The 27593-nt window shown below is 46.7% G+C and overlaps 1 protein-coding gene across 2 annotated transcripts; it reads right to left on the reverse strand.

Annotated features, from left to right (window-relative positions):
• Window positions 1-203: 203 nt before the first annotated feature.
• fhip1b (FHF complex subunit HOOK interacting protein 1B) lies at window positions 204-26701 on the reverse strand. 2 transcript variants are annotated; one of them, XM_076263893.1, is made up of 14 exons: window positions 26441-26701; window positions 20101-20245; window positions 16573-17155; window positions 14721-15164; window positions 14094-14324; window positions 11304-11462; window positions 9913-9999; window positions 9388-9555; window positions 9134-9213; window positions 8153-8322; window positions 6338-7846; window positions 5915-6093; window positions 4767-4929; window positions 204-3941 (listed from the first exon to the last, which is right to left on the reverse strand). In XM_076263893.1, the coding sequence occupies exons 3-14, from the start codon at window positions 16699-16701 to the stop codon at window positions 3628-3630; spliced, it is 3633 nt and encodes a 1210-aa protein (XP_076120008.1). In that variant the 5' UTR covers window positions 16702-17155; window positions 20101-20245; window positions 26441-26701; the 3' UTR covers window positions 204-3627. The 2 variants fall into 2 exon arrangements, with proteins under 2 accessions (XP_076120008.1, XP_076120007.1); XM_076263892.1 differs by having other exon boundaries at window positions 4761-4929.
• Window positions 26702-27593: the final 892 nt, after the last annotated feature.

Raw genomic sequence — 27593 nt, forward strand, 5'->3', positions numbered from 1 at the left:
AGTCTGTAAGTTTAAACTGAAATGTAAACAAGAAGTGGAAATGATGAATCTATTCTGGATGTACTCTATTCTCATACTTTCAATGGCAGTGTACCAACCTGTTACTTGTTCTCAATTAATTAATTGCTGTTATGTCTGTAGTGATACAACATTCTGCGTGAAAATAAGCAAACAGACAGAGAAAGACCAGGACAAAACAACTATTGCCAGTTAAAACATTTATAAATTAATAAAAACATTCCCTTTGTAGTGTTTCTTACAGCTTTTCCCAAAGTTGTTGTGTCAGCTTGCTGCCTAGCTTTTCCTCTTGATTTTTTTTAATATAGAAAAATAATTCTGACAACATTCATTATTTTGCATGTGTTCCATTCAGTCCTATTGATTACTTAAGTTGTCTCTGGTTTCCGATGTTCCGCCCCAGTGTCTCTTTATACATTATTTACAGAGGACCCAGTCCTTCTCAGATCGCAGTGGTGTTGGAGAAAACCAGGAGGATGATTTGCATAGATTTTGAGAGACCGACACCCCTTATTTCCTTAAAAACACACATCCATACAGGAACAAGCAAAACAGGAAACAAAAGAACCACTGAATACTGTGAAATTAAAATATTAAAATGAACATTTCTGTTGGCATATTCCCATACATGCATACAAATTTCAAAACAATTGCTATGATCAGTCAATTGATAACACAAAAATCAATTAAAAGAATCTGGTTAAAATTAAAAGCACCCAAATAAGATTTAAAGATTGGATCCACTTTGGACTGAAATGAACATTTCTTTTTTTATTGAGAGATGTAATCCCTTTTTTTCTTTGGGACAGCTTTAGTGCACAGAAGTGTATCAAAATATTCTCATGAGTTCTGAATCAATGCATGAATCACACACACAAACACACACACAATCATTCACTCACTCTCATTCTCTCCCGCTCTCACACACACACACACACACCCACACATATACATACACTCTCACACACCTGTCCACACATTATACTTGTACCGATTCAGAGGGTTGGAGACCACAGTCTGGCAAACCCTGGGAATATGGCTTAAGACCATTATCTTCATCTATAGACTGGAAAAAAAAACCCACTTGGCACTACTGTTCCTCAATGCATAAGACACGCAATCACTCTTTCCATAAAAAAATAAGATAAACCATGCTTTGAGACATACTGCAATCATAACACTAAATAAAAATAACACTAAAACAATAGAAATATAAAAGCCCTAGTCTAGAGAGTTCTGAGTGAATCAATCAAGCCTGGTTCCCCTGAGCAGACTTCCTTTATCGTCTCAGAGACAGCCTGGACGGACCGGCTAGATGGATGGACGCCCTCTCCCCTGCTCCTTCCCTCACGAGGGCCGAGAGCGCTCAGAGGAGGAGGCGGAGGAGATCTGCCGCGAGCTAAATCTGTTAAGAACTGCGCTTCTCTCGTTCTCGCAGTGTTCCAGATCATCTGGTGACCCCCGTGAAGACATGTGAATCTTACTTGGCTTCTGGCTCCAAAAGACTAACATTCAATGACATGCAACAAACAAACAAAAGAAAAGGAAAAAATGATAAAATGGAATCGATGGCTTGAGTGGACTTGTTGGAAGGAGTTCATTGATTTTTAAAGGAAATATTCTAAAAGCTTGCCATCAGCAACAAGACAACCCAAATTACATAGGGAACATGCACCCACATACTTCAAATCTGCTGAGAGTCTCAAATTAGCACGCACGCACACACACACACCCCAAAGTGACAAGAGCGTTGGCAATCTGAATTGGTACAAAAAACACTGTGCGGTGGAAGCAGGTTAGCCACAGCTAAATCTCAGATCACAACTGGACACACATGACAGACAGACAGACAGACAGTCCCAAGGCTGCACGTTCTAGCTGGTCTCACAACACCAGCGGCCATCTCCAACAAGGCAGCCAGCAAACAAGCATTCAAGCCAAGGGCTTTGTCTTCTACACTCAAACACCTGGACAGACAATTAAAGGCCCTTTGTTCACACAGACGCACACTTAAAAAAAAAAAAATCAAACCTAAAAAAAACACAAAGAGTAGGAGAATGCTGCTGGACACCTACTCTCAAGCACGCCCAGTCCGAAGTGGTCTCTCTCGGCTGACCACAGGGCCTAAATGTAGCGCTTTGTAGCCCTATCACTTTCAAAGAAAGAGATACGTAGTGGAGAACCAGGGACGGAAGGAGAATGCGTGCATGAAATGAACGAGGACAACTGAACAAATAATGGACACAACGGAAACACTGCTTTCAAAATCATAATGCACACGTCCCAATGACACAGAAGGATGCAACAACATGGCAGCTCACGATTCTGGCTCCTTCTTCAACTGCTGGCAGTCCAACAGAGAACATGCAAACACTCTCTCCATCACTTACAAACACTTACACACACATACACACACACACAAACACTTAGCACCGACGCAGAAGCCTTCATACAAGTGTGCAGCTCCCACACATGGCTGATATGTGTTAAAATATTAAGAGACAAATCTGATCATTCACACAAGCTCATGTAGTGTTTGCTTTTGTCCAGAACTACAGATCCCACACAGATGAGAGATGGCCGCTGGACAGGAGGAGGTAGCAGGTCTGGCAGCTGATCTCCTACTCCTCATCACTGGGGTTGTATTTGGCCTCCTACCCCCTCCATTACCCCTCTCTCCATCCGACAGAGGTGATGCGTCAATTACATATCCAAAAAAATAAAAAAAAATAAACAATAATAATAATAAAAAATAAAGTGGAGGTGTGTCCTTGAGATGGTGGTCAGAGACGATTGGCCGGCGTGCTCCTGGCTCTCCACCGCAGAGCGAGAGCAGCAGCACGGGGCCAGAGGTCGAGTCTGAGATGCCGACGACGGGTTGGCCTCCTCTGATGATGTGCAGCTGTGAGGAGGGTCCCAAACAGAGGCGCAGCGTTGTTTGTCCCCATGTTGTTCCTTTTTGACAACAACAAAACAAAAACAAAAAATGTCTTCCACGAATGCATTCATTGGACGCTTGTCTAACACACGGAGACAAACAGGGTTTTAAAAATGTGTAGAAAACGAATGAGGATCTGACTTCAGGGAGCCCTCTCCTGTCCCGTATCAGACTGGACTGAGGGAGGGCGGTCAGTCACACAGAGCTGAGAGGAGATCGCCGTGCACTACAGGTGGACAACTACTTCATTCAGCTGAGCCGCTAGAATACAGTTCTACAGTGGCAGAGCTCTGCACACAGTGTGTATGTGTGTGTTTGTGTACACAGGTGTGAATACCATTTCCAGGAAATAGCAGTTCAGCGTTCACAGTCTCTGTGCATATAAAACCCATCATACACATAAATATTCTATATATCTTATATATTTATACTCTTTCTATGTATAGGTATGTACACAACTATGCACAGGCCACTTGTGCAATTTCCACAAACAATTAAAAAAACAAAAAAAAACAAATCCCAACTGGCTTCTCTCTCAGTTCGATTAAACTTATTACTGCCCTCATGTGGCAAGAAAAAGAAAAAAAAGCCAGTTTGTGGGTCATTGTGGTGTGTGTGCGCATGTGTGTGTGTGTGTGCATGTGTGTGTGCGCATGTGTGTGTGTGCGTGGTCATTCCTCGGCACCAGGGCCGCTGCGGGGGAAGGGCAAGGCGACGGCATGCTCCTGGGCGAGCGCCGCCAGCTCCTTGAGGAACTCGGCGAAGACCACAGCGCAGTAGACGGCGTTCTTGACCCGGAGCGCCTCGGCCTGCCGCTCCAGACTGGAGGCGGTGGAGGAGGTGGTGGCGCGGAACAGGGCGCTGTGTAGAGACTGGCCGCCGTCGCGCACGTGCGCCAGGGCCATCTGAGCGGCATTGCGCGCACGGGTCGGGCTGTTGGTGTGCCGCAAGATCAGGTCGCCCAGAGACGGCTTACGGCTCTTCACTGCAGGAGGGACAGAGAGAGGGGGAGAGAGAGAGAGAGAGAGAGAGAGAGAGAGAGAGAGAGAGAGGGGGGGGGAGAGAGAGAGAGAGAGAGAGAGACAGAGAGAGAAATGAAAAGAATGAATGTCTTTTTTTCAAAGAGATCTTCAAATGGAGAATCAAAAGATCGATTCACAGAGAGGTTCAAAGAAAAACTAAGCAAGATTCTTCTCTACATGCTCATGAAACACACTCACAAGAAAGAAAGAAACCAGCACAATCGAATGGCTGAATCTGGCTGGATGAAAAACCCACTAGAGCCAGAAAACCAAACCACAAACATCTAGAAGAAAAGCAGCATGGCTGCTCCACAGACCCCCAGCTGTGGCGGCCAGAGAAATGAGGCCACGCGGGAGCTGTGCTGGAGTCCTGTCCATCCATAACTCAACCATCTGTGGCTCAACCCCATGGTCAGCCCAGAGCCCTGCCAGCACTGACACACACACACACACACACACACACACACACACACACACACACACACACACACACACACACACACACACACACACACACACACACACACACACACACACACACACACACACACACACACACACACACACACACACACACACACACACACACACACACAACCATAATTACAAACAGCTGGACTGGGGCATCTCAGTAGAACAGGCTACCCTCTCACTTCTTTTCTTCTTGTCTTTTTCCCCTGTCTTTCTTTCTGCCTTTCTCTCCCTTTCTTTTTTCCCCCCCGTTTCTTTTTTGGTTCTACCATTCCGTGCCCTTAGCCCACTCCCCGCTCTGGTGCGCTCACCCTCACCCATGGAGTCGGAGCGGCGCAGGCTGGGCAAAGCGGTGGGCGAGTCGCTCCAGTCCAGCTTGCCGCGGGCCAGCAGGTAGCGCCGGGCTTTCCTCAGCATGGCCGGGAAGTCCTCGTGCATGGCGGCAAACACCTCGATTCGGTTCTTTACCGTGCCCAGCACCTGTGCAGACAGGAGGAGAAAACGTCAAGGGGAAAAAAAAAGCCCTCAAGTTATTTCTGCCGTTGGGAGTTAAAACAGCAAACAGTGAGCAACCTTGACATTTGAGACGACCTGGATTTGTATGGTATACATTTACACAGCAGAGGGCAGTAGAGAGCAACTAGAATTGTTAACCATTTCTATTACTTGCTGGTGTGGTGTCAAAACCTCAAAATATCAAGGGCATGGACAGTTCTCTACACAGTAAACGCCCATCATAAGTCATGAGTCAAGAAGACTCCCCGTTATCCGCATTCAGAAGGTCATATGTGTTGGGACAGGCTACGTTTCAATACCTATGATGACTTAGATAACTGCCGTTAGGGCTGAAAGGATGATCCTGTTCTGCATGCTAGCATGTTCACACTTGTCACCACAGGCTAATACTCTTATTCTGGGTTTAACAGTTAACGCTACCTCCCACATTCATAATATGACAGTCATATGTATGTTAATCAAATGCTAATCATATTTAACGTTGACATCACACAACAAATATGCACGTCTGCTGGCTAAAGGCTGAGCATGAAAAAGAAGCATCACAGTTGAGGAGTTGTAGCCATCTGCTCGGTTTTTGTCATACGTTCATTTACTTTGTATTGTACACACACATGAATCGCTCTGCAGTTAGCAGTAACCAAGCAACCGACTTTTGACCTTCATCTGCCAAACAAGCTCAGCTGATGGGGCTCTTGGTACTTGATCAGCTGATGTGGCACAGACTGAGTCATGAGAACGAGTGAAAATGGTTTCAACTGAATGTTTCTTTACTGGTACAGACAACTATAAGACATTCCCAGGCAGCAACTCTTGGTCCTGACCCAAAGGTGTGGTAACGTGTTTGGTGGCGTTGTGGCCGCGCTCCAGACCTGCGTTGCTGAGTGAGCTGAGCTGTGTGGAGCTGTGCTGTGCTGTGTGGATTGGTCGGAGGGTGGGTGTGCAGTACCTGGATGAGGGACTTGATACTGGGCTGGAAGACCATGTTGGTGTTGAGGAGGAAGGACCGGATGAGAGGCTGCGGGTAGCAGGCCAGCTGGAACACGATGCCCGTCAGCAGGATGTTCACGTACAGAGAGTTCTGCAGCATGTTCTCCAGCTTGGCAAACAACACCATAATAAACGGTCCTGAGAGAGAGAGAGAGAGAGAGAGAGAGAGAGAGAGAGAAAGCAGCAAGAGGGAGGGAGGAAAGAAAGAAAGAAAGAACAAGGAAAAGAAAGACAGAAAGAAAGAAAGAAAGAAAGAAAGAGTGTGAGTGCAGGACAGAACAATTTTTCATTTGGACTTGACTGGCGGAGAGCCACTGCCATAACTGGTAACCAAAGCCACATCAGTGGAGTGACGTAAGCGTTTCTGGGTTGTAGGGTTTACCAGTGTATGGAGGAGCGGCCAGCTGGCCCAGGGGCCTGGCAGGACTGAACATCCCTCCCATCGCGTTCTCCGTCTTGGCTTCGCCGGCGGCCGACTCGGCCTCGAGCGGCGTGGGCGGCGGCTGCAGCTCGTCCTCCGTGTGCTCGAGGCCGGGCGGCTCTCTGGCCAGCTCCTCCAGGGCCTGGGCCACCGCCCGGCGCTCCCTCACGCGCTCCTCCAGCTCGCGCAACTCCTGGTGGAAGGCCTCGATGCTGATGCCCTGGCCATTGGAGTCCCCAGCCTGTGGGGCCGCTGCAGTGGGTGCCCGCTCCAAGAGCTCCTCGATCAGGCTCTCCACCGACTCCAGCCCCTGGCTCATCGCGGAGGAGGAGGAGGAGGCCGATGGTGCTAAGGCCGCCTCCGGGGCTGCTGGGGCGGGAGACGGAGTGGGCTTCGGGGGGGCATCGTCAAGCGACGGGGCCGGGGCCGGGAGGGACAGTGGCGGGCCGTCAGGCTGGCAGGACACTTGCGGGAGCGTCTGCTGGAGGGCGCTGGGGCCACCGCGGTCCTCAACACGGCTCCCGCCTCCCTGCAGCGGCAGGCAGGCCTCGGGGGCGCACACGCCCACCGCACCGTTCTGGCCCGGCTCCGCGCCGGAGCCGCCCATGCTCACGCTCGCGTCCAAATCCACGTCCCGCTTCACCTTCTTCACCTCCATGCCCCCGTCTGCGAGGTCGGGGCAGCTGTCCCCCCGGCCCGTCCCGTTAAAGAGGGCCTGGTGTGGGGGAGCAGGGGTGGAAGAGGTGGATACAGTGGAGTTCGGCATTGTCGTTGCTGCTGCTGATGCTGAGGATGAGGAAGAGGAGGAAGAGGAGGAAGCGGTGGGTAGGTGCAGCGGGGCGGTGTTGAGTGGCATCTGGTCCCGCTGCAGGCTGCGCTTCTTGCTGCGCGGTGTCAGGCTGATGCAGTTCTTGCTGATGGTCACATCCCACTCGCCGCTATCGCGCTCCGAGCTGCTCCACTCGGAACGCGCCGCCGCCACCACCGCCGCCCGCTCCTTCTGGCCGGCCTCGCCTGAGCCCGAGCCCGCACTGCCCGCACCGGTCGGGCCGCCCTGGAGAGAGAAGTGCTCGGGCACCAGGCTCAGGCTGGGGTGGCTGGTGGGAGGGGGAGGGGGAGCCGGCGCCAGGTTCGGAGAGGGGTCCTCGCCGTCGTAGGGGGCTGACCAGTCGCGGCAGGCCCAGGAGCACACCTCGATGCCCCGCCGAGCGTCCCGCAGGTAGTCCAGGTAGCCCGACTCCCCGTTGGGCTCGTCTGCGGAGCCCGGGGCCTGGTGCAGGGGGCTGTCGGGGGAGAGGGGGGCGGCCGGAGCCCCACGGGGGGAGGAGGGCGTGGGGTCGGCGCTGGTGGGTGAGCTGGCCGACCCGCCGCCGCCGCCCGAACTCTGCTGGCGGATGAAGAGGGCCAGACGGGACGGCGTGCTGGGTCTGGGGTGGACTGGAGACTCGGCAGCGCTGGGGCTGCCCAGGACTGAAGAAACAAAAAGAAAGAAAAGCAAAAAGGAGAGAATGGTGAGTGGTGCACATAGACATGACTGGAACACTGTATCCCTCAATGGAACCCTTTTCTGCACACATTCTGTAAACAGTCATGAGAGGCACTGCAGAGTCACATGTGAGTTTCCCTTCTTAGCATGCTCTGAGATGAAGCTGCTACATATGCGTCATCTTCATCACCTGTAATCAAGCAGTTCTCATCAGTCAGTAGAGTATGTATAATCACTCAGTAGAGTGTGTATGTATGGGTATTGTGCATTCATTTCTCATGCGAGCTCACCTTTCCCCCAAAAGGCAGGTTCATCCTCCCGCTCACCAGATGGCGCTGTTGTGAGGCGGCAGCACTCCGGGATGAGGGAGAGGAACTTGTCTGCGGACTTGCCGTAAATGTCTGTCTCCCTAACGGCACGCCTCTGACTCAGCATCACATGTGTGCATGGCAGCAGATACCTACAGCACAACAACACACGTCACTGCAAACACACTCACAAACAGTACACACAGCCACCACTAGGTGGCACCTTGGGAAACAGATAAAGGTCATTCCAAGTGGGTTGAAACTGCTGGGGTTTTGTCCCTTTTTAAGTTTATTCGTCATAGAGGACCACTTGTTTCACACATGTACAGATGAACTGTGGATAACTTGGTTGGAATACAAATGTTTTAATTGAGCCTTTGATTTACCTTTCCAAAGCACAACATAAAAAAAGTGGCCAGTTTGTAGAGGTAAATTAATAACACACATCTGATCAATCTAATCAATACTCAATTATCAACTATATGAGTAATTGTGAGCAGTTTGAAATACTTAATTTCCCTGTTCAAAGGAACCGTATGTAAGAAAAGTATTTCAATTAATCATAAAATGGCCCTGATATGTCCCTAGACATTAAGAAATCATGTTCATTTCAAATACTTATATCATTGACAACAGTAGTCCAGCCAGGATATTGTCATTTAATTTTTTGCAGCCCTCAATAATTTGCAGCCCTCAAATGATGTTGATGTTGTCATGTTGTGTTTTGGCCTGATGCGCCACCCTCCACCTGTCTACTAATCACGAAATCAGTAGTGTTTCGGCATCCAGGTTGCCAGCTCAGGGGGGAGGGGGAGGGGATACACCGCTCTACAGTAATTTGAAAGTGATTGCAGTACCAGTTTTGGCCACAATCTTACATACTGTTCCTTTAAATGAAGCGAGACAAAAAAAACACACACACACACACACACACACACACACACACACACACACACACACTACCTGAGAACGAGCTGTAGCATGAGGTCTTCACAGTTGAGGGACAGCAGTGTCTTGAAGAGGCTGAGAGAGACCATGCACAACTGCAGACACACAAATAAGGAAAATACACATCTAAACTTCCCCTCAGTACTATAAAACCTCCCATATCTTGAATTAGAAGTCGTCAAAATATGAATGGGAGAAAGAAAAGTGTGTGTGTGTGTGTGTGTGTGTGTGTGTGTGTGTGTGTGTGTGTGTGTGTGCTCCTGACTGACCCGCGAGTTGCTGCTGATGCGTGTGAGCAGCGTGTCCAGGATGGTGTCGTTGTCGTGGCGATGCAGCAGGATGAAACGCAGGAAGGTTTTGAGGAGGGACGTTTCTGTGACGCTGCGCAGGAAGAGGTCCAGGTAGGCCGTGCTGGCGATCATCTCATCGACAGATGACTGAGGCCAGCAAGCGCAGATGTGGTACAGAAGGGGACAGAAATAAAGCATCCTCATTTTGAATGACATTTATTACAGACAAAACAACAAAACAGAACAGACCTTCGTGGAGTGAAAGAAAAAACACCTTTATCAATATTCATATTCTCCTTCACTGAGTACAAGTCATAACTATATTTAAACGATATAATATAAAATATTTTCATTTAGTTTATTTTCATTTTTTCTTTTGTGATACAATTGTCTACTCTGGCAGAGAGCACTAGTTACACCCTGCACACCACTGAGTATGCAACACAATGAGCACTAGTTACACCCTGCACACCACTGAGTATGCAACACAATGATTGGCTGTACCTTGTGAAGGGCGGGGCCCATGACTGGAATCAGGAAGCCATTGTGGACGTAATCAAGCAGCTGAGTGCGCACCAGTGGGTGAGACACCTGCAGGGACACACAGGGCAACAGAACACACTTCAGAGAAGTGCACACCAACAGGACATGCAGGACATACGCAGGAGACAGCAGAGTGTGCTTGTGATGAACAGGTTAAACTCATGACCTGGTGCCGAGACTCCTGGGGCCCTAATTACATAGTCCCACTGCAAAATGCTAGCCTGGAGATTCCAGACCCTGATAATCCAGAAAGATTAAGGGTCTGGCCACGAACAATGTAATGGCCCAACTCGAGTAGCAGCACCAAGCGTGCATTTGAAAATCTCCCTGCACGCATTGGATAACACAATACGACCAACGTTTACTGACTGATTTCAGACTTCGACGCAATTGGATAACACTACGACTGTCATCTGTTTAGCTCGCCTCTGGCCCGCCTATATCAGATACACCGATGGGATTGGCTCCCCTGCAAAAGTAACGTGCATCATTACTCATTGCCAGAGTGTCTCGCAGAGACAATTCTAATTGTGCTCTTGCGAGAACTCTGGAGTTTCCAGGGTAGCAAAATGCATCATGAACGAGCTTCCCACAGCAGTAACCTTGCAGTGAGAATAGGCAGGGATAACTATAATTGCCAACTCCATTGACACAAAGCAGGGCACAATCTGTGTACAAGTTGTGCCTTCAGTCAATATAATCAGTGCAGTGGCCATACGCATTCCTTTTCTTAAAGGATCTGCAGTAAACATGCCATATTTGTCCTCTATGGCATTTCACTGAAAGGTCCATTTTAACACAATGTGAACAGGCTTGTGCTTTCAATATCAACAGTAGGAAGACTAAATGCATTTTTTTGAGAGATGTGCGGTGATCAGGCCTTACTGAAATACAATCTGTACAGTCTCCACTCCCTGCCTTGAGATGCCCACACAGTAGGTGTGTCACTGCTCCTTGTCATACGTATGCACAAGCTACCTTGTCTTTGTCCATGCAACATGTCTCTTTGGGAGGCTGTCATTATACATGGACCTCCCATGTCCTCATGTTGCTCATGTTATTAAATTAGCTAAATGATTTTGCAGGGTAAATTGGCGAGTAAACTGGTTAAATGATTTTGCAGAGTAAATTAGCTTTAGCTCCTGTGTGGCTTGTGTGTCCAGATGCATTTCCCATCAATGACATTAGGCTTTGGAGTACCTTTTTTCATCAGACATGCTAGAGTAATACCTTTAAGGCATCAGACATGCTAGAGTAAATGTCCGCTATTCACAAACAGAGAAACAGATCCTGAGAAACATGCTAATTCTGTCCAAGTTGATGTGTATGAACGAGTGCTCTTGTTTACGTACCTGCACCACAGCGTTGCAGAACTCCAGGGAGTTCATGAAGAGGACCAGTGAGGACACGCCCATCCAGTCCTCGCGCCGCAGCGCGTGCCAGTCGTCCCCGCGCACCTCAATCTTCCGCGGCAGCGACGAGTAGAGAGCGCTCAGGCCCGTGGCCAGAACCTGAAGAGGACAGGTCACCAGTGAGACAGGGCCCCAGTAACCAGTGAGACAGGGCAGCCATCGGTGTGTGTGTGTGTGTGTGTGTGTGTCTGGCATCAGACAAGACGTACTGTGGCTAGCACTTCATCCTGCTGCTACGCCCATCCATTCATGAAATGAATCTGGCATACAGCCTGACCCTACTCCTTATTGCACTGATGAGAACCTCACACACACACACACAGACAGCTCAAAACATTTCTGCAAGCTCTCTTCCTACACGTAAATGGCGTGCCTTCAAGCAGACCGTGCAGTCCTCAGGTCTCTCTAGGCCTGTCAGCTGTCTGGCCCACATCTCTGGGACACATCAGAGCAGAGGCTGGCAGCGGAGAGAGAGCAGAGGGAGGCACCCTGGCCAGCAGCATCAGAGAAACGCCCCGCTATGAAGTTCCTTCTGATCACACTCCGCTACAGACATGACAACCGATGAGGAGGAGGAGGAAGGGGAGAAGGTGTAGAGGGTTGGGGGTTGGCGCTCCCTCCCTTGTGTGGTAGGATATGGCCACAGTAATGAGGTGATGGGAACTGGGTTTGCAGCAGCACCTCAGAGCATCCAAGGGGCAGGGGAAAGGCCTCCGTGTTCCCCATAGGAGGGCTGCACAGTCAGACACGCAGACAGGCAGGCAAGCAAGCAGGCCCTAGATTACTGAAGCTGAAGCCTAGCGCCCCTGCAGAGATATTGGTGGGGGGGGAGGACAAGCGAACGCACAAACACGCCCCCCCAACCCACCGCCTCTGCCTCCGCCTCATGAGTGGGGGCGGAGAGACGGATCAAGGAGCAATTCAAACGTGCGCAGTGATTGCAGCGAGGATGGGCAAAGATCAAAGTGGGAGACAGAGCCAGTGATAGGAGCTGCTAGTGCTACGGCTGGAAAACAAAGAACCAGGGGGACTGGAGGGGGAGGAAAGATAAGAAGAGGAAGAAAGAGTAAAAAAAAAAAATGTTCAAAACATCGGAGAGCAGGATTGGACAGAAGAGAACACAGAGAGGGAGGGAGAGAGAGAGAAGGAGGGAGGGAGGTGGAGAGAGAGAGAGAGAGAGATGAAGAGAGAAAGAGAGAAAGAAAGTGTGCGTGTGTGAGAGAGAGAGACAGAGAGAGAGAGAGAGATGGAGAATGGAGAGAGGAAGAAGGGGTGGCACACATTCATCCTAGATGGCACCTCGGCTGGTCGGCGGCCTAAGTAGGTCAGATCCGACCTTATCTAATATTTAATGGGTGAGAGAAGAGAGGGGGAGAGGAGTGTGAAAGAGACTAAAGGAGAGGCAAAGGACATGAAGAAGCTTGGGTTGGGGCAGGGAGGGAAAGAAACCGACGAAGAGAGGACGGCTTCCACGAACAACAAAATGTTTACATAAAGCCCCTCAGGCCAAGCCTCTTGCTGGTGGAAACATTCGGCCGTTGTCTCTGGACCGTGGCTGCTCGTGTGGGCATGGCAAAGGCACAGCGCCACCACAGCAGCCGTCCACCCGGAGCACAATGGCCGCCTGTGCGGCCCGACAGAGTGCCAGCTCATGCCACTTCTCTCTCCCATGCGCACCCACGCCCACACACACTGTGGCATCAGTGCTCGAGACAGGCGCTCTCTGTCCACATAGCCTCCGCAGAGACACAGCACGACCCAGACACACACTGAGCCTGTGTTTTCTATCCCGCAACACAACGGCCATGACACACACATACACACACAGAGCATATTATGCTTCTGGTGGGACAACATACAGGCAACATACAAGACAACAGTCCCAGTAACAGGTGGGGAATTCCTGCAATCTTAGCATAAAACCCTGGCCGACTCCATGGATCGATTCAAAACTCAACGATTCAGTGATCACAATCGTTCTAATTCACCCACTGAGCCTTACTCCCTGTGTTAGCCCCAAGCCAAGTCCACCAACACCAGTGACACTTCACCCTCACAACTCAAAACAGTGGTCTTTGTATGGGTACGTCCTCAGGGACATCTAGGGAAATAAGGAGATCTTCAGATTGCATGTAGACATGACTCACTCACATTTGCAGCAATCACTCTATGTGAGAGAAAAGGCTCTCAGACTTGGTCTCACAGAGAACATGTTCAGCATTTAGTGTTGCAATCTGAAGAATGCAGAAATAAATAGACCTGTGGCCAGGCTGAATCGTGTTGATGACAGTAGCGCCTGCCAAATATGATATGCTACACTTATGAATCTCCATAGTTGGCTTGCACACTGATTGAATATAAATGGCTGAAAGCATGATGACACAATACACAGCTCAGAATGATGACAAAAGTCTATTTTGCAAGATATCAATCCCCATGCCTTCTCTCATAGCTACATTACATTACAGTAATGTATTTCATTAAAGAAGATAATAGCAACCAGTAGCCTCGGTACACAACCAATCCTTGATTTCATTCAGGTAAGGCCCCCACTTCACATCCAGCTAATGCAGCAGTTCGTAGCATACATAACAAATGCTAAAGCGGACTTGAAAAACATGCAATTCGGAGGTGTCCAAAAGGTCTTCTGATCATCAGTGCAGGTGGTGTGTATGAGGGAGAGAGAGAGTAAGAGGTATAGAGGGAGACGGAGCAGGCGAGAGCTGGTACCGGGCAGAAGTAGGAGTTTTCGGTGATGTACTGGGCCACGGCCTGGTTGCTGGCGGACGTTGCCATGACGAGCAGCAGGGCGTCGCGGGCCTGCTGGCCGATGGCGCCGTGTCGGTGGATGAAGGGCACCAGCAGGGAGAAGATGAGCAGGTTGGTGGGACCCTGAGGGGCCGGCGTCGCTTGGAACAAGAGCTCCAGCACCTTGGGCTCCCGCGCTGTGCACACACACACCTGAGGAGGAGGAGGAAGAGGAGGAAGAGGAGAAGTGTCAGAAATGAAGAGAAGGGGAAGACGAAGACGAAGTTGAAAAGAACAGACAGAGTAACAGAAATATGCTTTGAAAGCAGGAGATACACAGTCTGCAAATATTCAGAGCCCTCATTCAGAACGACAGCACAGTCATATCATATTTCCTAAAACCATAGTTGCTAACTAAGCTAGCACCTTTGTTGGTTGTAATGCAATTTCCCATTGCCAACCAACTAAGTTGCTAACAGGTTAGCAACTATGGTATTGGGAAACGCAACCCTGCTCGTCAGCACAGTCAGCAACACCAACAGCATAACATAGCCATAGAACTAGATGAAATAAAAGCCCTTTCCCCTCGAGTGGAGGCTCTTGGCTCACCTGGTTGAGCAGGAGCACGAGGCTGGCCTCGAGGGCGGGCGGGCAGCCCAGCTGGGGGTCGGCGCAGGTGGCCAGCAGGCAGAGCAGCGGCTGCAGCACGGCCATGTGCTGGAGCAGGGGCTGCTGGGACTGGCCGATCAGCATCTCAAACAGCTTGAGCAGCGCCCCCTGGCTGTCGGGGTCCAGGCCGCGGCGCACGTGCCACTCCACCAGCCGCTCCAGGACCCGCTCGGACACCACAAACTCCAAGATGGGCCCCATGGAGACGGCCGCAGAGGAAGAGGAGGAGGTGGAGGAGGAAGAGGAAGAGAGAACCTCGGGGTCGAGGTCCTGGGGCCGCTCCTCGGCCAGCAGGCACAGCATCTGGTCAGTGTGGTTCCTCACGGCAGTCAAGTCGTCAGCGCCACTGGACATGGAGTCCTTCTGCTCCAGCACCCACGACACCTGAGAGAGAGAGAGAGAGAGAGAGAGAGACAGAGAGAGAGAGACAGAGAGAGAGAGAGAGACATAGAGAGAGAGAGAGAGAGACATAGAGAGAGAGAGAGAGAGACATAGAGAGAGAGAGAGACATAGAGAGAGAGACAGAGAGAGACAGAGAGAGAGAGAGAGAGAGAGAGAGAGAGAGAGAGAGAGAGAGAGAGAGACATAGAGAGAGAGAGAGAGAGACATAGAGAGAGAGAGAGAGACAGAGAGAGAGAGAGAGACATAGAGAGAGAGACATAGAGAGAGAGACAGAGAGAGAGAGAGAGAGAGAGAGAGAGACATAGAGAGAGAGAGAGAGAGAGAGAGAGAGAGAGACAGAGAGAGACAGAGAGAGAGAGAGACAGAGACAGAGACAGAGACAGAGAGAGAGAGAGAGAGAGAGAGAGAGAGAGAGAGAGAGAGAGAGAGAGAGAGAGAGAGAGAGAGAGAGAGAGAGAGAGAAGGAGAGAATATTTCAGTTCAATCTATACTTCAACTTCATGTTTGATGTTCCTTTATCTGCTCATTTGTAAAGCATGAAGTGCAAGCAATGTGTATGAACAAAATTGCCTTTCCATTCTTTGCAACTATGAACCAAAACATTGATCCTTTCCCTTTGCAACATGTATTTCCCTTTTCAACTATGTATTACATAGTCAGGTTTAAAGATTTATACTTATTTTAGTGTTCCACTAGTGACACGGACTGTGAAGAGCAGTGCACTAGACAAAGCTCTGCTTTCATCACTGGAAAACCCATTCACACACTACTTGGAACCTGTCCCTGTTTGGAGTGTGTGAAAACTAGCTGCATAATGATCACCCAGAAGGGTGTAGATCTCACGTGTCCTACAACTCTGGGGACCACACACAGAGATGCGGTTTCACACACACACACACACAGATCAATAATATCTGACAGTGGCTCAATCTGTGTGTACAGATAAACAAGCGAAATAGCAAGTTGGCACAAGCGTTTCTACATCAAGACAACACCCAAAAAAACTGTAAGCATCCACTGCAATGTTAAATGGCCAACAAGGTGGTGCAACTGGTTTGCATAAGAAAAGGATGAAATAGAAAGATTATGTTCACGTGACTATGGGGAAGAGAGACTGAGACTGAGATAAAGAGAACTTTATCTCAGTCTCTAACTTTATCTCAGTTCTCTATATTTCTGTATTGTATGTGTTATGCTTTAGCAACAGTTTCCTTTTAAATGGTCATGCCAATAAAGCGTATTATATTGAAATCGAAAGTGAATAGGACTGAGCTAGTGAGAGTTGAGAAAATACACCTAGGCAAAAACATGTGCAAACAACGTGTGCCAAGCAGAGAAGGAGAAACCACAGAACCAAACACAAGGGCTGATTTGAGTTGTCCATCCTCACCTGTCTCCAGTGGTTCTGGAAGACCATGAGGCAGGTCTCCGGGTCAGCGGTGCAGGGGCTGGAGGGGGCAGCGTTTCGGCCCGACCTAGAGCCGGCGGCCCGCGGGTTCAGCCGACTTAACCAGCTCATTCTGCCCTCACACGCTCACCGAGGGGGGAGAGAGAGAGAGGGAGAGAGGAGAGGAACAGAGAAGAGGGGAAATGAGGAAGAGAGGGAAGGAGAGAACAGGGGGAGAAAAGGAGGGGAGGAAGGGAGGGGAGGGGGGGCTCGGGAAAGGTGGAGAGGGAAACCCCCAAAATAAGAGGGGTGGAGTGTCCTCCTACACAGGCGGAGGGGTGAGAGAAGAGGAAGGGGAAGGAACGGTTGCCCTGGAGTGTGCAATGCTGTGGCTCGAGGGGAGGCAGGGGGGGGAGGAGGAAGGTGTGTGTGTGGCCGTCTCTCCGGATCCCCGTCAGCACAGAGACGGGGCGGCGCGCAGGCGATCAGGTGGTGTGGAGGGGGGGGTGAGGGCGGTCAGAGATCCCTGCAGACCCTGTCATCCAGCCTGCAGCCTGCACCACTCCATTCTCAGACAGACACACTCCTGCAGGGAAGAGAGAGGGGGGGAGAGAGGGAGAGAGATAGAGAGAGAGAGAAGACATTAATTCAGTCCGCATTGAGAGTAAATTAACAGCTCTCACCAAAGACAGTAGATAAGTCTTTTAAAATCACTGATTTAAGTGCTTAGGAGTCAATATTTTATTCATATCATATAAACTAAGATTATAAAGCACTACAGCAGGATATAGCAGTCATCAGTCATGTAATCTATACATGTGTCCACATACCAACAGCTCACACATAAACACTGACCCTATTCATGTCCAGCAAAAAACCAGAAACCATGACTTTCCATCAACAGAATAATCAATATCCCCACACATTAGAGGACAGCTTCAGCGAAAACATACAGTTTAGATCGACACCCACGGTGAGATTACACTGATCCCATCACAGGAAGAGCTCAAGACTTTCACCTCAAACTTCCTGTGATGTCAGAACACTTCCTGAGAGTGAAAACACTCAAAAGCCTCCCACCCAGCAATAATATGTAACAGAGATCCTTAAGCAGCCCTCCAAACCCTGCTACCCCCCAGAGCCGAGCAAGAGAGAGAGAAATAAAGAGAGAGAAATAAAGAGAGAGGGAGGGAGGGAGAGAGAGACAGAGAAAGACAGAGAAAGAGAGTTTGTTTGTTTAATTTAAGGCCATTTCAGCAACTAAGGCTATTTAATGGCCAGAGCATTGTGTGTTAGAGAAGCTTAAATATGTTTTTTTTTAAAACTATGCTAGTAAGATATTCTAAAACCTTCAAAAGGTGGGACCTTACTAAAAACATCAGTTATGGAATTTTGGTGATACAATTGTTGTCTTTTGGTTATCAAGGCAGGGCAACAGATCAAAATATGTCGAGAGAGAGAGAGAGAGAGAGCGAGAGAGAGAGAGAGAGAGAGAGAGAGAAAGAGAGAGAGAGAGAGAGAGAGAAAGAGAGAGAGAGAGAGAGAGAGAGGCCACATGTGAGAGAGAGCGAGAGAGAGAGAACGCAGAGACCAGGCTCAAGGAACATGAGACAATCTCTCCACTACACACCATGGACAGGCAATCAAAAGCAGATGACGGGCACCAAACTACTGGGCCCAAACTCACATTTTACTTCTTACAACTGTTTATAAATATAGAAAAACCTAGCTTTATGCTGAACTGTTTGTTGAAATTAAAAAGTTGTGCCGGTAAAATGTGCCGGTAAAATTGGCTGAAGAGAAAAACACAGACCAAATTTACGTCGGAGTTTAAATGTGGACTAAGGGGGAAAAAGCCTGAACTCTGCCACCTCTGAGAACTACTTTTGAGAAGGAACAGGCGTGTTTTGATTTCCCGGGAAGCCTGGAACAACAGACATGGAATCTAAACGGCAGAATGGCATGTGGACGACTCCACCCTGCCATCCCCAAAAACTTCCTGGAATCTCACATGACTGTAGGCTTCCTTCCCTAGGAGAGGCCGAACTGACATCATCTCTAAGGAGCTCAAGCAGACCCGAGCGGGTGGAGTCCAGTCTGCTAAAACAGACGAGGAAAACGATCACAATCCCAAGACCCTCCTAATCATTTACAGAGAAACAGAGCAACACTAAGACTTGGTACTAACGCAGATACGAGTGCAGAAAAAAAAAATATGAAAAGCTGACCCAAACAGACAAACCGCAACCAATTTGTCTCTGTGAGTGGCATGACCCATGTTTGAACTGAGAAACACTGCCCACTTAGTGCAAGCAAACAAACAAATCGACGAAGCCAAGGGCTTGGAAAATGTGTGTAAACAGAGCTGGCGAGTCAATTTCTTTCCTAGCCGCGGCATGGTCAAGTTTCCCATATCACATGGGTGTGTGTGTGTGTACATACAGTATTTATAGCAAAGGCTCTTGAGGTCAGACAGTATGACACATAATGGTCCTGGGAACCCCAAGAGCGGTGGGCACACACACACACACACACACACACACACACACACACACACACACACACACACACACACACACACACACACACACACACACACACACACACACACACACACACACACACACACACACACACACACACACACACACACACACACACACACACACACACACAATATTGTGTGTTCAACCTTCACCTGACTTCTGAGCTAATCAGCCGTGTCAGGTCATAACCAGCTGACCTCTTACACTTACACTCACACTCACACACAATATAGCCTATTAGTTGTATGAGTGTTTCTGTCTTAAAAAGAAGAACATATTAAGTAACTTCCACACCAAGTACTGAGGCACATGAAAAAAAGCGCCTTCATCATGCTGTTTCACTCATCCTGACTGCTCTGACACAACAGGGGAAGAGGTTAAACCGTCAGCAACAATGGCTGGCAAACAGACACAATCATGACTAACAAAATGGACCCATATCAGCGCCTAGTTTACTCTAAAGGTCACCCTAAACCCATTTCTCTTAATCTTTTCTTGAAAGAGATAGACTGATGACTCAAAAAGTGGGGATATAGCCGAGATTAGGAGTTGACAACCTACCAGTAGTATTATGGTTTCAGCAGTATATTTGACAGCAGTCAACAACGGGATTTACAAGGTAATTCCCAGCGGAAAGCTTGTCGTTCAAATCACTAACATGCTTAGTGTGCGTGAAGCACTGGCCTGTGATCCAGATCTCTTCCTTATGACCACTATGGGAGCTGGACTGAGAACACACACATGCACACATAGGCTGATCTCACGGACAAAACAACCTTCACTATCACCCCCAGTCTCAGGAGAAGAGGACAGATTTTAGTGCCGAGTAGGGCACCTTCAGCGTCCTTACTGCTTTGAGTGTTTGAGTGTGTTTGTGTGCGGGACAAAGAAAGAAAAAGGTTATGTCTATGTGCCAGTGCCAGTGCCAGTGCGTGTGTGTGAGTGAGTGACTGAGTGAGTGAGAGAGAAACAAACATGCTCTTACTTGAACTGAGGTTTGGTGTGGCGGGCTAAAGCTCCATGGCGTCTCAGGGGCTCTGAGTCATAACTCCAGTCCCTCCAGGACTTTCAGTAACGTGCTGCACGCCGCTGCTCTCGCCTGTGCTCAGGCGCTTGCTGTCGTCAGCGTCCTGCAGGGGGAGAATCAATAGAGTCTGATTTGAATGGAATGTAGGATAATAGCCGGTGTCTTTACGTAAACAGAAACATGCTTGCTCGTTTCTGTTCTGATGGCAACAGATAAATGTTCCAAAATGCAAACCCACACAAACACAGGTTGATGCTTGGTGTTTATGTTGACAGAAGCTTTCAGTACATTGTGTTGATAAATGATATAGACCTGGGAGTATTCCATCAACCTCGACCTGGGAGTATTTCATCAACCTTATTTCGATAAGCCTCGCTAATTTTAGTGAGAGTTCTGTTCCATTAGTGTAGTTTACGTGAAATCCAGCTTGGTAACTATGTAGTCCAGGCAAAGTAAGGTCTGACCCAAAACTGATTGCAACAGAATTTATTTTCACATTTTTATATTTCAATCTGTGATCTAAACACCATAGTAAAAATCCACGAAAATCCAGTTGATGGAAATACATGTATGTTAAAATGAGGGTTGTTTTTATGTATTATCCTTCAGCAAATACTGACAGAACTGTAATTAGAATGTTGTAGAATAAGGTGGTGTTTAGACGCAAACCCTGTCATTTAGACGCAAACAGAGGTTTTAGAGTTTTTAAAAACTCCGGCCAGAGTGGAGATTTTGGAAAACTGTAATTAGAATGTTGTAGAATAAGCATTCTAAATAATATCTGATCCCATTTAAGTAAGGGATAATGTATAGAACGCCGGTCATTATCGGGAAATAGGTCCCGACAGGGCGAACTGGACCCCGACGCGCAGCATTTTAGAATCTTGCGTTGTTGAGGAACATTCTTTTATTCTGGTTTGTTGCAAATTTGGTGTCTATTCTTTTTCATTTTGGCCCTTTGAATCAATGGAAATGGTTGTTGAATCTTTAAATAGAGCCAGTGTGTTTTGGAATGTAAGTGTTCCACAATGTTAAAGCTGTACAAACACTTTATGTATAACCTTGGTTTGCTGAAGAACAGGAGACGTTAATTAATGGAAAGTCCATCTTTGATGATGTCATCAATCTGAACAACTCTCCAATCACCCATCTAGGGGAATATTTTTTCCCTATATAAGGCAGTGTCTGAGAAATATTCTCTCTTTCAACATTCTAAAGTGACCAGCTGGCCAGATTCAGGAGTCAATGAGGCAGAAAGGGTTAATGACTTATGTTCTCCTTCAGAAAACCGCTGCAGCCGAGAAGCCAAGCAGATACAGTACTACACCCTGGGGGGCATGATTTAAAAGATGAAAATTTGAATAAATAATTTTGTAAATGAATTGAAGAGTGTAGCACTGTAGCTGCCTGGCAGGGATGGACAAAAATATGTAATAAAAATGTATTTTAAAATGGAACATCAAATACCCTAATTTTAAGTCAAAATAAACTACAAAATACATTAGCCACACCATGTATCAAAATAAAATACTCTATTTTTATATTTTGAAAGTACTAAAAATACTCCTTAACTCGAGCATGGTATCACTTTGCAAACATTCCATATCTGTCTATTTAATCTATTCCTTCATCAGTACACTGACTCTGTTGATTACTGTAAGTGGACAGTGTTTGAGAGCAACAGCTCGTCTCTGCCTACGAGACATGCCATAAACCTACAGTCAACAGATCAACTATGCCGACCTGCCTGTTACATCTCATCGCCTAAATACTGTATCAGAGATGCACTCAAAAAGTCACAACTGAACTTGTCAAGGAGTACAAAGTGGAGACAAGTCTCTGACATCGTCAATGCATGTCCAGATTGAGCAATGCTGCAGGGGAAACCCAACCACTTAACCGGTTCCATGTGTTTCGATTGGATAACTAAAGTTCTCAAGAAACTTGAGGTTACTCCTTGCACTGGATCATCTTCCTGAATCTCAATATTCTGATCACAACAAGTCTTGGCAAATTACTAAGTCAGCACCAGTCAGAGGCTCTATTGATTGTTTTGCACTTTTATGATGTCATCACATCACCAAAATATAAATGTAATAAATATTAAGCCACAAATTGAAGCCATTGCATTTCAGATAATTATTTCACAAAAACGTTGACAGAACTACGAGACTTTATGGCAGATAGTAGCCTATTATAAACAGAGACAGACATCCCGGGTTCAGAAAGTAAAAGAGAAATAATCTAGTTTACGACATGCATCCTCTTTTCGTTTGAATATACGAGGGCAAGATGCAGTTAACTTGAGTTAATGGAACGGTTTCAGCCCCAAGTGAAAGTCTATGCTGGTTCAAGCCAGGCTATTTCTGTTAAGAGAGGTTGATGGAAAACTCCTCTGCTCTAGTTCCTTATCTTCAAACCCAACAAGTAACTCCATGTGGCTTTTTCATTCCATTTTGTAATTTCATAATAATATTCTCCTAAATTATTTCTGCGTAACGCTAAGGACAGATTTGAACGCCACAACCCAGTGTTTGTGTGACTAACTTTTAAAAAAAAGATAACCACCTTCACCCAAAACACCGGTGCAACGCTCTGGCATCAAGACTAAGCCCCACCAATGATACTCTGCTTAGCCAAAAGAACAGTCCATCAACTTGTCCCAAGTTTCCATTCACTTAAATCTTCTTGTGACAGCCATTCCCTTTCTAAGAGAAGAAGGGCCTTTTTTCACCATTGTGAGATCCCTGAAGCAGTGGAACACATTTGTTTTTCCAGCTCAGTGACTAGAGGCCATGAAGGCACAGGCGCTTCCTTGTGTTGTGTTACGCCACTACGAGGCACCAGCACTTGAGGATGGAGAATTCACTTGCACTCACATACTACTAGAAAGCAAGACATGGATATGGATGGAAATAGCAACAAGGTTGTGGGTTACAGTCTTGCAAAGATGCACTAGGCCTAAATGACCCTGACATTATACCAAAAGGGAGTCAAAGTTCATTTAAATAAGTAAATGCTCTGGAGTTGCTTCAGGTCTAGCCAAAGCAATGTTTTAAAAATAAAAAGTCAGCGAACTACCTGAATAGACTGAATGATTAGGCTGTTCCATCAATGACAGCATATTCCAGGGGCATATTCCAGGATGACAATGCAGGATTTCATCAGGATGAATGTGAAAATGCTCAAATGTTCAAATATGTGAAATTTAGGTTCAGGGAGCATGATAATTTTCATGCGAATTGGCCACCACAGCATCATGATCTGAAAAACAATGGATGTCTGGAGAAGACTTTTTGAAGTTCAACTTTCACTTTTATCTTTTTGTTGGCCAGGCAGTAAGACTACTGCGTTACCAGGACAGAGAAGTACACAGTCTATTTACCATGCCACCTGAACACCAGCCAGAAAGAATCCATGAAAGCACATGACTAAAGCCCAAAGGGAGAAAAATAAGCAATTCAAAGCTGTCTCAATAGTAACGGTCCCAGGAAGCTTAGTAGTTTGAATTCAGAGAAAGCAAAACTTCACATCACCACCACCACCACCACCACCACTCTGTGCTAGGGAAACTATGACTAACACAAAGCTAATAATAAAACAGACATGAAAGTAATGTCAATTCAATTCTGACAGCAGCACTGACCTTTAAATTAGTGTAAACCAGTGAGTCATGGAATGATGACCAAGTTGGACCGCTTTACTAAAGCCAACTTCCTGATTTTACACTGTATGCATAGTAGTAAGAGTGAGGGAAAGGCAAGCTTAGAAAGAGGCAAGCTTGCTGGAACAGAGACAGTCACTTCCGCCCCCCAGCTATAATGAATCATTAGCCAGATGTCCAGCTCACCTGGTCAATGACGCAAAAGTAGAGTGAATTTTATACTACTGCAACAGACCAACTAAAAGACAAATACGCATCTTCAAAGGCATTCTCAGACAACACTGATATTGCTGATATACTGACAGTTTGATTTGTCTTTCTCTTCTACAGTAGTAACATGTGATTAAACAACAGACCTGCCTGCAATTGAAGGAAGACATCACAACACAATCTTCTGTAGAGCACTGCCAAATGTTTAAGCACCCACTATAGCCCTGAATAAAGCAGTTGATGGACTTTCAGGACAAAAAATATCCCTTTCTACATTGGTTTCAAACCTTCTACTGATGTTACTGCTCTGCAGAGGTTGTGTCTGACAGGATATTTGGCCTTTGCTTTGTGCAAGTTGCCAGAAATAAAAGCAGTCTAATGCATGGGCTAGGCTAATGCCATACGCACGGGCATTCATTGATTTGACAGTTATGAATTTTTATTTATGTTCAAATAATTGTGCAAAGATTGCTCCTTCCCTTTACTCTTATCAGAGTATAGCTTAAATTGTCTAGTTTTCTTGTCATCAGGGCTCTTGCGAGGCATTGTTGTAGGGAGGTAAGAATAACTGGGCAATTTTGATATGAAATGTCAACCAATCACCTGACTATATGCTTAATGATTGATGATGAAAGACAAGATGATTTCTCTGTGAACTGTTGCATCTGTCTCTGTGTTAAAATAATTCTTCCAAGGAGGAATTTCTGTTACAATAATGCATGTGTTCAGCAAGAAAATACATAGTCATGCTTGCAAGTTAAATTATTCCCCACAATGATGACAACTGGACACTGTAGCAAAACTCTAGGTGAATATATTACAGGTTTAGATAGACATAGGTTTCTGTTTACAGGTCACATTCTTTCCACTCCCTTATGCTGTTGTACAGGTGCAAAGTTCAGTTGGGCAAGCACTAAATTGCAGTGTCTCGTGATAGCAAACAAAGATGTGACAAGAGAAATGCAATAAAAACACTGCTATCATTAAGGTCTCACAAATCCCTATATCCTTCTTCTCGGGATCAGGAAACAGAACTTAACATTAACAATTGGTAAATACATCACAATATATATCATATTATTCTCATTAGAAGTTGGTCAATACATCGCTATATATTATTCTAACGCCCTCGCGTTCAGTCTGCATAACTTACACGTTACCGGTAGTAGCAAGCTAACTAATTGTTATCTTCCTTCTTGGCAGTGACTGGTTTCCAGTAGACAAAACTACCGAAATGAATCTAACGTTGCTCCTGTATGGTTACTTCACGCAAGTTTTAACTTGACAGTTGCAGAAGAATGTAGCCTATGTATTTAAGAGGTGTGTGTCTTGAAGGTGAGAATATAAAAAGCGTTGGCTATCCATAGCTGGACATGGCACCAAGACCAAGACGTTGCAAAGCTAGGTAGCAGTGATTTATTTCGGACCATTACATGACCATTTACACAAGATTAGTCGACGAACCATTAAACTCATATAAAGTATAGTTATAATCAACGAGCCAACTTACACCCTTTTACTGAGGAGTATTATCCAATATTTGGGAGAATTTCAAGCTATTCATCATGCAAGGCTTGTGTGCAAAAATTCAACCCTAGAAGCTAATTAACTCGCTAGCTAAAGAGCTAACGTAATCCATTAGACATTATTCACTTTAGGCCAGAAGAAGCAACACATCGATGCAATAAATAGTTACTTCACACACTGCAATTAGCCAGTAGCTAGCTGATAGCTAACTACTAGGTAGCCAACTAGCCATATATCTATGGAGATAACGTTAACATTAATAGAATGCATTTGATGTAACGTTATGCTCCCAGGTAATTTAAATTAAGGTAACTTAAATTCACCACCACATCTGCCTGACAATGTCTATGTACTTAGTAAACATTATTCGACCTAATCTAATCTATTTCACCCAATAACATTGATGTTGCAACGGCTAAAAGTTATCCGGACGGTGGTGTTATTTAGCCTACCACAACCATACACCGGCTAGCTCTAACTCAGAGATAAAACATGCTATCGCTAGGTGGCTAATGTTAACCTAATCAAATGGAAGTAACATTGATGATTTATGGGGAGATTATTATGATCAAGTATGTAATGTTATCTATAACTAGGTAAACAACGTGTCATTAGCTACTGTTGTTTATGTCCCTGTAGCAAACTAAAAAGACAGCTGGTCCAACGAAATGACATTTATCACGCCACGCAATACATCCCAGTGCCGAGTGCAAGGCTGTTCAAAACCATCCACTGCTATTAGAATTCTAGATTGAACAGGCATCATAACCGTCAACGTTACTTCTGTCGCAGTGGAGCATACATATTACTAATGTTAGATGTTTAAAGCGCTAATGTTACTGTCAACTACTTACAATGCTACAAATCTCAGCGTTGGTTACAAATGAAGCCACCCACCTGCTTTATTTCCAGTATTTTCAACGTTTAGCGTTCGGTTGCCGAGCAGTGATTTCTACGGAATAAACAGCCTGAGAAGGGCTGCTAGCAAATCAATTCTCATCACGTCAGACAAGGTGCCTTTTCCTGAAAAAAGGTAAACATAAACCAATGGCAGCAGAGGACACTCATTCACATCATTAATCTTCCGGACCAGTTGTCCACCGCAGTATTGTGCCAGTCATAAACAAACGTTGGTCAGATTTCTCAATCACTCTCCCTTTTCGCAGCCATCTTACTAGAATCGCTCAGTCACACCCACACGCAAGGGACGTTATGACGTCTTGTAAGAGCGGTACTAGCCCGTGCAGTCACTACTCAATGCACAGTGCACGATCGCAGTAACTAAAACTTTTTCTCTCTAAAATTCTGCATCTACAAGCATATAATGTCAATGCACTCTAATGGCCTTGTGTGTGTGTGTGTGTGGGGTGGGGGGTGGGGAGGAGGTCCTCAGAGATGTGGACAGTGACACCCAGTGACTTTGAGCCTTGTCAGTGCACCACATTATTAGATGCTGGACCTCCTCCCTGTAGGGTGTAGACCGTCTCATCGTCATGCTGACCAATCGCCGTAGTGTCGTCTGCAAACTGGACAATGGTGTTAGAGCCATGCAGGTGTGCAGTCGTAGGTGAAGAAAGAGTAAAGGAAGGAGCTCAGCACGCAGCCCTGTGGTAGTACACCGGTGTTCAGGGTGACGGTTGAGGAGGTGTTTATTTAACCTGACTGCCATCTGTTTGTTAGGAAGTCCACAATCCAGTTACAGAGGGAGGTATTGATACCCAGTGTACTGAGTTTGGTGATCAGTTTGGAGGGGATGATGGTGTTGAAAGCTGAACTGAATTCAATGAACAGCATTTTCAGGTGGAACAGGGCAGAGTGAAGTGCTGTTGAGATGGCATCCTCCGTATACTCCTGTTTGAATTGGAAGGGGTCCACTGAGGGTGGTAAGCAGGTCTTGAGTAGGGATGTACAGTAGTAGTAAAATAAGAGGCGGATAAACTATGAATTCTGTGATCACGGTGAGGTGGACTGCGCCATAAAATGGTTCCTAGAGTGTTGATGAGTGTACATATATTGTGAATGTGGATAATATAGTGTGATTTTTGAATGT

Source organism: Alosa pseudoharengus, unplaced genomic scaffold (assembly GCF_046254945.1).
Source record: "Alosa pseudoharengus isolate Yale_2024_CS ecotype anadromous, Long Island Sound unplaced genomic scaffold, YU_APseudo_1.1 YU_APseudo_1.1_scf_3, whole genome shotgun sequence".
Classification (NCBI taxonomy): domain Eukaryota; kingdom Metazoa; phylum Chordata; class Actinopteri; order Clupeiformes; family Clupeidae; genus Alosa; species Alosa pseudoharengus.